Source organism: Pan paniscus, chromosome 12 (assembly GCF_029289425.2).
Source record: "Pan paniscus chromosome 12, NHGRI_mPanPan1-v2.0_pri, whole genome shotgun sequence".
Classification (NCBI taxonomy): Eukaryota; Metazoa; Chordata; class Mammalia; order Primates; family Hominidae; genus Pan; species Pan paniscus.
Genome location: NC_073261.2, coordinates 87,024,500 through 87,037,670, shown reverse-complemented (window position 1 = coordinate 87,037,670; position 13,171 = coordinate 87,024,500). Strand labels below are relative to the sequence as shown.

Here is a 13,171-nt window from a genome sequence, read left to right as displayed (position 1 = left end):
TTAGGCAGAGACAGCAAGCTAAAAACCCTGAGGCAAAGCATGAGGAATGCAGTAGGTTAGAAGGGCAGTAGGAGGAGAAATACATAATAATAAATACTTCTAGACACTAACAGCAATTAACAATGACCACACTTTTTTGTGTCAGGTACTGTCCCAAGCACTTTTCTAAGCATCTCCATTTTACAGCTGAGGAAACTGAGACACACAGAGAGGGATTAAGTAATTGGACTAAGGACAAAGCTAGTGGGTGGTGAAACTAGGCAGCCTGGCTCCAGAACCCTGTTCTCAAATCACTATGCTGTGCTACAGAGGTCGGTTGTGCAATTATGGAGTATCTAGAGAGTCTCTCAGCCAGCAAGAGATTTAATATGATATAAATGAGGAAACCAAAAGGTTCTGATCTCAAACTATGACAGCTAATAGCAGGTACACATTTTGTGTTCCTGTAAATACCAAGTACCAAGCCTTGTCATTTCTGCTACTCTACTCACAGTTCCTAACACATTTCCTCTCATATTACAGCTGTTCAATGTATGATGGCTGTTCAACGGACTCTCGTGAGAGAACTTACTATTCATTCTTAATACAAAATGATACATTAGATACGTTTCACCAATAAATACATATACAGATCAAAGGTTGGAGGTAAGTACTTCCTGTAGGTAATCAGATCTGCATCAAAGTCAGAAAACCTGTTTGTTTTTCAAACACTCTAGAAAAATTACCTCGCTACCTGTTTCACTGTCACTTTTCATCTCAAATAGCAACTGATGATGGGAAATTCTACCTTATTCAACTTCAAATGATCTTTCTGAAGTTTAGGGCCATTTCTTCTGGTCTCTCTAGAGTCTATTAGAGTCTATCCTAAATGGAAGTAAATAAAAGTGAGCATAACTCCAAATAACAATGTTTGAGCTTCCTTCAAATGTTCTTTTCTAAATGCTTAAGGTCTTCATATTCCCTATCCGTTAGGTTTAAGAATTGAGTTTTCCAGAAAGGTTCTCACAAATGCTGATTATAATGGAAGAATTAGTCTACGATGATATTAAATAGAACACCTTGAAAGATGCATAATTACAAACAAACTAACACATAATTATCTAAATGCATATAAATTGGTTTCCTTATTTTACTGCCCAATCCTCACCTTTTTTCCTGCCAGCTTTCACAGACACTTTAAATCTATTTACACAGACTACGATGTGAATCTTACCTGGAAGCTTAGCAACACGGCAGCCCGTGCTTCAGAGGGAATGGCTTCCAAACACACAAAGATGAAAAAAAATCAATATCAACGTTTCCAAAGCATGTTCTACAAGACACTAGTACTAAGGACAAGCAATATGTATTACAGAGAAAAAGAATCTAATAGTCAAGTAAGTTTGGAGTTTGCTAGGTTAAGCAAAGTTTACCAGGTTTCTTTACCATAGGACTTCTCAGTCTTTAACCTACTCATGGTATGGCTTTTCCTGAAGCACCCCAACCACACTTTGGAAAATGCCTGTGTACAGAATTTAGCTAATGCCTAAGAAGCCCAGTCCAGAAGTCACTAAAGATGACTCTAAGGCTTACAGCCTGGAGTCTTTGTGTATCCAGTCTTGGATACACAGGCTAGGAATCGTTCACAGGGACCAGACTAAAACCATAAGACTAGGTAAGATACTTCCTCAGAAACCATATTAAGACTATTCTTTCAAAACTTCTTTTGCCTTATCCTATCTCCAGCTTTACTATCTCCTGCTTCTTTCTAGCAAAAAATCTAGAAAAACATAAGGCCATCAAGACTTAAAGGGTAGGAATAATAAAAATTAAACTGGAAAACTGCCTGACAAAAGATGGCACAATGCATGTGAAAATCATATTATGATCTATTATAGCTACCTAATTTCTCCAAGAAAACTTTTTTGAATGGCAAGCCTATGGATCATTTTTTTCATTTTTTTGGATCATGAAGCTCTTTAAGAATGCAATGAATGCTATAACCCATCTCCACAGAAAAACACAAATACATACAACATTAAGCCTATTAATTTCAGAGCACTCCATGGGCCTCCTGAGGCCCAACTAAAGAGCTTCAGTTGCCAGCTCCTAGGTCCCTAGGTAACCCAAGCTGCAGGCACTTCATGACAGATAAAGCCTGCAGAGTTACATGACACTTACAAGATACGACTTTAGACAGTGCAGATAAAATGTATATATGCATTGGCCTGAAAAAAATAAAGATAACTTACTTACTAAGTAAAATTTGAGTCATTTAGTCAATACCAAAAGAAGAAGGGCATATGATGGTAATAATATCTCCACAACAAAACAGCTCTGAGAGGTTGATTTCACAAGGTCACATAGCTAATAAATCCCAGATTGTCCACATCCTTGTTCAGTGCTTTGGAACTAAACCACGCCACCTTAAGTACAATAAATATGTTATTACATTGAGTAGGAAACCATTTTCAAAATAACAATCTCCACCAACCTTCCAAGAATGACTATAATCGGATCTCTTATTTAATCCAATCATTCCATTTTTAGCATGTAAATGCTGACAAATTCAGGAACAAATTATATATATTGGCTTTTGAAAACAAAATGTACTTCTCTCTAGCACAATTAATTTGTATAAATAAGAAAAAACTAAAACAGCAAAACAAATAACAAAAATATGTAACTTTATAGAATAAACTTGATTATAGACAAAAACACAAACAAGAGTTTGGCAGGCAGGGGTACATGATGTCAAGAACCACATGAAGTTTCTCTGCTTTGGTCACTGGTATTGGAAGAGTCTGGCAGGCAGGGACCAAGCATCTATTATCTGATATCCACTTGGCAGACTACATAAACAGTGAGACCTTGTGGCACAGCAGGAATTAGGTATTCCAACTGCTACTTAAAGATCTACACTGACTCAGAGTGTGGCTACAACTCAAATGCTAAACTAAATGTGTGCCTCAGTTTCTCCACTGGAAATGTAATACATTGTCTGCCCATCTCCTATCTTTAGAGAGGCAGTACTGCCAATTGGTTAAGAATACAGTCCCTAATTGGTTGAAATTTTGGCTTTGCCACCTACCAACTTTGGCAAGTTAATCTCCTTGTGCCTCAGTTTATTCAACTGCAAAATGGAGTTAACAATAGCACCTATCTCACAGGGTTGCTGTTAGGATTAATTAGAAAAATCTTATAGTGCCTGGCAAGTAACAAGCATTCCATAAACATCAGCTAGCATTATCATTATTTTAAACGAATGACAAGCTTAACCAACTTAGTATACCTCTATTACACTCAGGAAATTACAGGCCATAATTTTTTTTTGCTTTTTAATCATGTGGCTTAACTACTAACTGTTCTTTTTAATATAGCAAGTACACAGCCAATTAGTCCTGTAAAAAAATTCACTGTATACCCTGCCACCTAAAACGTATACATTCATCGAGTTTTAGTTAACTTTTCATCGCAATATAAGCGAACTCCCCCAACCAGTCATAAGTGACTTGCATCCATCCACTTCTACTTTCACAGTCATCACCATATTCCTTAACACCATTATTCTTACCTAGACTATCACAGTGGCCTCCCAACTGCTCCATTCCACTCTTCATGCTGTAGTAGGGAGCTCTTTTAAAAACCTAAATCTAATGTCACTCCTCTGCTTAAAAGCCTGCAATAGTTCCCCATTGTCCTAAACAAGTCCGATCTCCTAATGAGAACCAAGAGGCCTGCAAGATCTAGGGCCACCCTCCCGCTCTGGCTGCTCAGGCTACACAGGCCTTCTTTCACATCGGGCCTCAGAGCCTTCACATATCATGCTCCCCTATCTGGCGTAATCCCCTCTCCCCAGTACCCTAAGCAACGCCCAATCATCTCTGAGATCTCAGCTGAAAGGCGATGAGCGTCTGATACCCTAAACAGGATCAGGTCCTCCTATTACATGCTCTCATAACCCTGATCCTAATACTCTTTTCTGCATCACAAAATAAAACTGCAATAATTATTTAAATGGCTATTTAATACTGTCCTTGTCCAAAAAAATAGAAACACTTAGGAAGATTTGGAACCAAGTCTATCGTTTACTGCTACAACCCAAAGTGCTTACTTGCCAAGTATCTCATACATTGTAGGTGGGCTCAATATATCTATATTGCATAGTAGGAAAAGTGATGAGATCCACGATGGTGAAAAGCAGATCATCCAGAAAATGAGACTAAAGCAGAACATTGGCTGCACTGTATTAAATATGTAAGTTACCACAGGCATTACACTGAAGAGTAAAAACCTGCTTAAACATGGGCAAAATAAAGTTAAGACTAAACTTTCCAATGCAAAATTAAGTTTCTTTGTGCATCCTCAGGTGTTATGTGAAACTGGAGGAGTTCAACTTCAGTTACCAGTAAGAAGATACACAACTAAATCAAGACTGCTGCCACATTTGGCAACAACCTCCTCTCTTCTTGGCAGTAACTGCGAGGCCAAGAGTTGAGTTGGCCAGGGAAGAGTGATTTATCTTCCCACATTTAGAAGTGGTCCCTCTACAACAGGAATGCTGTACCGCTAATGGACTTTGAATTCTAACCTTGTCAAACCAGTACCTTCCCTAAGTATTCAAGTCACTTTTTTAAAAAACAAGTTTAAATGGCATCGCAGTCCAATTCGACTTACAGAAAACAAAGTTGCTCTTTCCAAAAAAAAAAAAAAAGTCATTACTCTGGAAAATTAAAAGAAACTGACAGGGGGATGAATAAGGCGCTAAAGGCTGAGAGCTGTCGATGGAAGATGGAGGTCGCTCAGCATAGTATAATAACTACCACCGAGGCCTGGTGGGCAGCAGCTCCCAACCTAGAGCGGACGATCCCAGGTTGGCGTGAAGCAGGCAGGTTTGACAACGCCAGACCCCTGCTGTCCGGTTCGTCGCGCTGACCCTGCCAACGCAACAAACGCCCAGACCTTCTCTGCACTATGGATGAGCAATGTGGCCCGCTCTCGTTCTGCCCTTCCCTGGAAATGCGCGCAAGAAGGGAGGTGGCAAAAATCCTGTCCACCGGGGGGCTCAGGTAAGGGCTGGGGAGGTCTCGGGGTTAAACATTTGGCCCTTTGTTCACCAAGGCAGCAGAGCCCTTGGCGTCCGCAGCTCCTCCTCCCCGACTGCTCCCTGGCGCCAGCGTCTCCCGAGGACAGGCGGCAAGGGCTCGGACGCCCAGGCTTGGCTGCGGGTCGGGATCCCACGGCCTCGGCGGCGCGCGGCCCCTGCCTTTACCTTGTAGACGTCGCCGTAGGTGCCGCTGCCGATGCGCTGAATCAGCTCGAAGTCCTCCTGCGGGTTCCGGCGGGACAAATCGAAGCCCGGGTTCATGGCGGGCCCCAGGTGCCCCCCGCCTCCCTCCCGGGCAGGGGAGGGGGGCCGCTCAGGGGGCCACACGGAGAGAGGGCGCCGCGGCCGGCTCCCGGCTCCCCCGGCGGTCACAATCACCCGGCTCCACGCTGCGGCCGCCGCCGCCGCCGCCGCTCCCCTCACGCCGCTGCGGACGACGACAAGCGGCCAATCGTCGCCGCCCGCCGCCGCGCCGAACCTGGTCACACCCACAAGGAGAGGAGAACCCTCGCAGCCCCTCGCTCGGGGTGAAACTCCAACATGGCTTCCGCTTTCGCCGCTCCTCCCCCTCCCCTTACTCCGGCTCCTCCAACCTCCTCCCCTTTTCCCAACTCCCGCCCGACTGCGCAGCCGCGATCCCGGAGGGAGCGCTCCAGGCCTGGCGCGCACCCGACCCCTTGCGCGTTCCGGCTCCGCGCGCCTGCCAGGCCGGGGCCGGCGGCGGAACAGCTTGGGACCCGAAACGCCTCGGCTTTTCTGCGGACCCGCGCCCGGCCGCTGCCGCCGGACGCTTGAAAAGGTTTGCCTGGCCCAGGGACCGGGGTTAGGACTAGCAGAAAGTGGCTTCTTTTCGTTTCTGATTCCCCTAACGACAAAGTTGGACCTTGGTCTATCTGGTCCCAGTTCCAAGCAGGTAGCATAGTGGTAATATCCAAGACAGCCAATGTCCCAGCCTTTATTATTTTAGAAGCAGCTACATGTAGGATACCACGGAGTGCTGCAGCCTTTCTGGGATTGCGGGGAGGGGTCACTAAACACACCGTGAGGAAAACCCCCAGGAAAAGTGAGCTGTGCTTGCTTGCCCCTGTCACCGACACTCGGACCCTTGGAGTTGGCCTGCCAGGGTGCAAAGGAGGGCAGGCCAGGAGGGCCGCGAGGGAGGTGTGTGCAGTGGGCAGAGCGTGAAAGCTCCGGGAGGAAAACATGCGGAACAGCTGCCCACCATCCCGCGTGGGAGGCAGGCAGAGCGCAGAACTAAAGCAGTGATTGACCTCCCTCTTCGAAGAGGGTTGGATTATCAAAGACGGGCGGGGACTGCGCAGGCTGTCAAGCAACCCTGTAAAGAAGGGGTGGAGGGTGGACTAGATCTATTACCGCACCTGAAATATAAACACGTGACGATCCGGAAGCTCTTTAGCTGTGACCTTACCTACCCAAAAACCCCACCCTGCTTAAGACCCAGATTGCGCGTCTTACATCTGAGCTATGTGGACTCCAGCTCCGATTGTTAATACTTGCCCAAGAAAGCTTGAGGGTAATGGAAGGTTATTTTTCTGTTCTCGTTGAACTTCCCAATAGACATTTGCAGGAGCTTTAATCAATTAGGTGATGGCCACTTTGGCAATACCACGTTGGAGTTTTGCTTCAGAAATGCTTTCCTAATCCCCTTAGGCACCACACCTTCTAACCACTAATATTCCCTAATACCTCGTGGCTCCTGAGAAACTAGGTCTCATCAAACCTGTTAAGGATAAGTATAATAAATTAATAGTAGAGCAAACTACTTAGAGTTAACTGCTTCATACTTTTTCAAAAAATCTTTTGAATCCTTTTGCTCATAGGAAAATTGCATATGTACTAAATTCTCAAATTGTTTACTTTGAGTATCTGTTGACTAAATTGATGTTTGAAAATGGTTATCTCTTCACCTATATAAGTAGCCTTTCAGTTGTGTAATTTTTAATTATTAAATTTTAAAGCATCAGTAATATGAAAGTATCACTTAAATTATTGCCTTAGGAGTGCATATCACTGAATATCTTCTAGATGGATCTACCTTCAGGCTCTGGTATCTTGAGAAACTCCTGACTATAAATGTTATTCCATAGCCAAGGGTCTTGCTTTTGCTTGTTTAAGGTACTTGCCCAGGACCCAGATTACAGGCCTTCCTTCAGTTTGTCCACATTTGGAGAATTGTTTGGCATCTTTAGGCCAAGTGCAAGAATAATTAGCCAAGGATTCAGATAAGCAGACCTGACAAATTATCCCAAATGGAAGCCAGGTCTGCTCTTTTCCTCTGCCTTTTTTTTTTTTTTTTTTTGAGAAGGAGTTTCGCTCTAGTTGTCCAGGCTTGAGTGCAAGGGTGCAATCTCAGCTCACCGAAACCTCTGCCTCCCGGGTTCTAGCGATTCTCCTGCCTCAGCCTCCCAAGTAGCTGGGATCACAGGCATGCAACACCACACCCAGCTAATTTTTGTATTTTTAGTAGAGATGGGATTTCTCCTTGTTGGTCAGGCTGCTCTTGAACTCCCGACCTCAGGTGATCCGCCTGCCTCGGCCTCCTGAAGTGGTGGGATTACAGGCATGAGCCACTGCACCCGGCCTCTGCCTTTTTAGTGCCAGAAAGCCAAATTCTCAGGACTGAAAGCTGCACAAGAAAGTTCTAATGATTTCAGTGTTTTGTTTGCTGAGATTATCGTCTGTCCAAATAACTTTGCATTTGCATCACTAATAGACTGCTTTCAAAAGGAAAAGACATTTCAGTAGGGCTAGAACAGTCTTTAAAGTTTTGTCTGTTCCATTTTGGCAGGGCCAAGCTAGTCCTTTTGAGAAGAGATGAATTTCCATGTAAGGGCCCAATTTGCCATGCGGGTTACAACATAAGTAAAACAACTGCTCACAAAGAAAATATTTTGTTTTTTGTAATATATGCATGTGGCCAATTCCAGTGCCTTTTTCCCCTGTTCTAACAATCCTCAGTTTTGCTAGAAGTAACACTAATGATCACACTTTCCTAGAATCAGAGAAAGAGCTTCCCTCTTCTATGATTAGAAGCATTCTTAGAAGTCATCTAATCTTTTTAACTCAGGAACTGCTTCTACAGCATCTCTGCTGGATTTGCTGCTGCTTGAATACTTTCAATAAAAGGTGACTCATTGCTTCCCAAAACAACCCACCTCGTTGTGATACAGTGCTAGTAAATGATCATAATAACTAGGAGAAAAGTAGTAATTTCTAACATTGCTAAGTGCTTACAAGATACCAGGAATGGAGCCAAGTATTTTTCATGTGTTATTTCATTTAATTCGCACAACAACCTAATGACATAAGTAATATTATCTCCATTTTATGAGGCACAGACAGATTAAACTGCTCAAGGTAACACAGAAGGCTGAAATTTGAACAAAGGCAGTATGACACCAAGGCTAGATTCTTAGCCACTAGTCTATACTCTGCTTATATACAATATACTTTAAAAAATTTATCTTATGGCAAGCCAACCTCTACCTCCCTGTAATGTATTTAGAGGCAATGATTATTAGATTCTGGTGGTATTGAATACAGAAAAGAAAAGCCACAATGCCTGCCCTCAAGGAGTTTACAGTCTCATAAATAGTGTGAGAAGCACAGAGAAGGGGCATTAATGCAGACGGGAGGAAGATTTAGGAATGACCCCTTGGCTGGGCGCAGTGGCTCATGCCTGTAATCCCAGCACTTTGGGAGGCCGAGGCGGGTGGATCACCTGAGGTCAGGAGTTCAAGACCAGCCTGGCCAACATGGTGAAACCCCATCTCTACTAAAAATACAAAAATTAGCTGGGCGCGGTGGCACGTCCCCTGTAATCACAGCTACTCGGGAGGCTGAGGCAGGAGAATCACTTGAGCCGGGAGGTGGAGGTTGCAGTGAGCCGAGACTGCGCCATTGCACTCCAGCCTGGGCAACAGAGGAAGAGTCCGTCTCAAAAAAAAAAAAAAGAAAAAAAAGGAATAACCCTAAAGCTGAACCTTGAAAAATGCATAGACAGACAAGGGAAAGTGGTGCATGCCAGGCTGGCTGCTTAGCGCCTTGAAGCACCTACCCGTTTAAGCATCACACAGCAAGGAACACAAAAAGGCCAAGATAGGCAGCAGTCCCCACCTGCCAGCATGTCCAGGCCATCCTTCTATTGCCCCATCCCCCATGGGTTTCTGGCTTAGGAACCCCTTGATCCCCTGCACAGGCTCCCAATTTCATCCTCGACCTCTTGTCTGACAACTCACTGGAGCCCCTTCTTTGGCCTATTAACCTCAGCCCTCCTCATATAACATAACCACCACTCACATTTTCAGTACATTAGCTGCTCTGGAAACAGGATACTGAGCAAGCCTTAGCTCAAAAAAATGCCAGAAGCAGGTCATCCACCAGGGGAGGAAAATCACACAGAGAACATGTATGTGAAATAATATGGCACATGCAACAGACAATTGTGCTTAAATTCTGAAGACAGAGGGAGATGGTGGCAATGGAGCTAAAAAAATCAGATTTCTTTTTTTAATTAAAAAATTTTTATTTATGGCCAGGCGCTGTGGCTCACACCTCTAATCCCAGCACTTTGGGAGGCCGAGGCGGGTGGATCACCTGGAGTCAGGAGTTTGAGACCAGCCTGACCAACATGGTGAAACCCTGTCTCCACTAAAAAAAATACAAAACTTAGCCGGGAGTGGTACCACGTGCCTGTAATCCTAGCTATTCCGGAGGCTGAGGCATGAGAATCGCTTGAACCTGGGAGGAGGAGGTTGCAGTAAGCTGAGATTGCACCACTGCACTCCAGCCTGAGTGACAGAGTGAGATTCTATCATTTAAAAAAATTATTTATGTATTTCATTTCTCCCCAGCTTTAAATTGAGGCATAACGGGCAAATAAAAATTGAATTATTTACAGTGTACAATGTGATGTTTTGATATATGTATATGTTTTGAAATGATTACTACAGACCAGCTAGAAAAATTTACTTACAAAATTTAAACATGCTTAAGAAAAATTTATACTTTTTTAAAAAAGTCAGAAACTGGCTTGTGAGGAGCTGGTTTTCAGGTGGGTTATCATATGTTTAAGCTGCAGAGACTTCCAAAAGGTTATACAGCCTTACCTAGTACAGCTCTGAACCAGGCTACCTAGGTTTAAATCTTATCTCTGTTCCCTGACTGAAAAACCTTGGGAAGTTATTTAAAACTATAGCTGTTTTGATTAATCAAAAAGAAAATACATGGAAAAGTAGTGCCTGGCACTATAGTAACCCCACAAAATATTAATTATTATTATTTTGAGTGTTCTTTTTTCTTTTTCTTTCTTTCTTTTTTTTTTTGTTTGAGACAGAGTTTCGCTCTTGTTGCCCAGGCTGGAGTGCAATGGCACAATCTTAGCTCACCGCAACCTCTGCCTCCTGGGTTCAAGCGATTCTCCTGCCTCAGCCTCCTGAGTAGCTGGGATTACAGGCATGCGCCACCATGCCTGGCTAATTTTGTATTTTTAGTAGAGATGGGGTTTCTCCATGTTGGTCAGGCTGGTCTCAAACTCCGAACCTCAAGTGATCCGCCCACCTCTGCCTCCCAAAGTGCTGGGATGACAGGCATGAGCCACCGCGCCCGGCCTATTTTGGTTGTTGTAAAGACATTCTAAAGATGCCAGTCTTATAATGTCAGTTCTAAAGATGACAGTCATGGAGATGGAGATGAAGATATGATTTAGGAAGCAATTACGATAACATATATAAGAGACCCTGAATTAGGGTCTGGAGTGCTGAGAATGGAGAAGAGAGAAATAACACAGGAGATAATTGGGAGATGGAATTCATAGGCTTGGGGAAGTGAGGAAGCAGGTGGAGACATTAGTGACTTGCAGGCTTATGGTATAGGCAATTGGGAGGGTCATGATAGCATTTGCCATGATAAAGGGAACTGGTATAATTTGGTAGAGAGTTTTTGTACTGGGTCAAAGTAGATGATCTGTTTTGTAGCTAAGTTTGAAGTGTTCAACTGGAAATATAAAATTAGTGATAAAAATGTGGATCTGAAATTTAGAAACAATATCAGGGCTAATATTTAGATTTGAGGAGTCATACTTCAGAAAAATTTATTGGGCATTGATATGGTTTGGCTGTGTTCTCACCCAAATCTCATCTTGAATTATAGTTCCCATAATCCCCACGTGTGATGGGAGGGACCTGATGGGAGGTAATTGAATCATGGGGCCAGTTTCTCCCATGCCATTCTCATGATAATAAAGTTCTTAGAAGATCTGATGGTTTTATAAGGGACTTCTCCTTCGCTCCACTCTCATTCTCTCTCCTGCTGCCATGTGCAGAAGGACATGTTTCCTTCCCTTTCTGCCATGATTGTAAGTTTCCTGAGGCTCCCCAGCCATAGGGAACTGTGAGTCAATTAAATATCTCTCCTTTAAAAATTACTCAGTCTCAGGTATGTCTTCATAGCAGTGTGAGAATGAACTAATACAAGCATTGATCATGTGTCAAACACTATATTAGATTATGATGATGCAATAGGGCATGGTCTCTGAACTTGAATTGAGAATACAGAGAAGTTCTCAGTGAAAACTTCAGAGAGGTACAGGGAAGCAGAGCCAGAAGGAAATATTAGATGCCCCTGGGGCTAATAATTTGGCTCTTTTTCAAACCAATATATGCTTTTTAATTTTCTTTAAATCAATTTTTTTTTTTTGAGACAGGGTCTCACTTTGTTACCCAGGTTGGAGTGCAGTGGCTTGAACATGACTCACTGCAGCCTTGGCCTCCCAGGCTCAAGATATCCTCCCACCTTAGCCTCCTGAGTAGCTGGAACTACAAGCACACACACCACACCTGACTAAGTTTTCTTTATTTTTTGTAGAGATGGTGTCCCATGATGTTTCCCAGGCTGGTGTCAAACTCCTGGGCTCATGTGATCCTCCTGTTCTGGCCTCCCAAAGTGCTGAGATTATAGACATGAACTACTGTAACCAGCCTAAACCAGTATTTTAAAAAACAGGTACTCAATATTTATTTACAAAAAAGGGAGAGCTCTGCCTTGCTGTGGGTGGAGCTGGGAGTTCTCACGTGTCAACTTTCAACCACTCTTATTCTGAGCAATTTGGCTCAGTTTTCAGATTTGCATACCCCCAATAGTGTTTCTCAACGGAGGTTTTATTAGCATTTTGGGTGGAACAATTTTTCCTTGTGTGGGACGATCCCCATGCATCGTAATATCCCTGTCCACCCCATGTCAATACTGCTCCCAGCCATACTGACATCAACAAAAATAGCCACACACATTTTTGTATGCCCAAGGTTTGGCTGGGAGGGTGGGAGTGTGAGTGGTTGGATTGAGAATGTTTGCCTAGCATCTCCCTTGGGAGAACTGTCACCCACACCAATCTGTTTATCAAGGTATTTCTTTCTATCTCATACAGTATATTTGCTGAGAGAAGTTCTGATATGTAAAATATTATCTGTTTTATTACATTTCCAATGTCCAAATGATGTTGTTTCACTGTCCTCCATAGATTCACAGCCAACATTCCGCTTCCACCTGCCCCTTATCATATACTTTCTGAGACTACTTAGGAGAGCACCCAATGTAGTCTTTGTAGGTTTTAAAGTCTTCACAGAGGAAGGAACATCTCAGCAGATGCTTAAAAGACAAGTAGAAAATTAGCCAGGCAAAAAGGTACACTCCACACACACACAGAAAACCTAGTTCTGTTTATGGTGAATGCGGTAACAGATGAGTCTGGAATGGTAAGCAGGAACCAGTCCATGATGGAGCATATAAATTGTGTTAAATGATTCGGATTTTTCTCTTTTTTTTTTTTTTAACTGAGAACAAAAGGGAGCTATTGATGAGTTTTTGGCATGTGAATAACAAGATCTTATTTGTGACTTGGAAATATTTCACTAGCTGCAGTATGGAAAATGAATTGGAGACAGGTGGCAAGACTGGAGACATGATATGAGAATAATCAGGAGACCTTTGCAATGGTATAGGTAAGAGAAAATGGTGGCCTGAATTAACATTTGGAGTGCATATCAACATACAGTGATGGTAGTATTT

The 13,171-nt window shown here is 43.3% G+C and overlaps 1 protein-coding gene across 6 annotated transcripts in view; it reads right to left on the bottom strand.

Moving 5' to 3' along the window:
* Positions 1–5,629, bottom strand: part of MAP4K3 (mitogen-activated protein kinase kinase kinase kinase 3) — a 188,011-nt gene extending 182,382 nt beyond the window's left edge. For 3 of the 6 annotated variants that reach the window (XR_004669789.3, XM_034952985.3, XM_034952986.3), the window contains exon 1: positions 5,252–5,629. Coding sequence is in view for 4 of the 6 variants with exons in the window: in XM_034952985.3 (XP_034808876.2) it covers positions 5,252–5,347 (96 nt within the window). In the remaining 2 variants the exon portion in view is untranslated. The remainder of the gene's footprint in view (positions 1–5,251) is intronic. The other 3 variants (XM_003817629.6, XM_003817628.6, XM_034952987.3) reach the window with 1 other exon arrangement.
* Between the last annotated feature and the right edge of the window lie 7,542 nt (positions 5,630–13,171).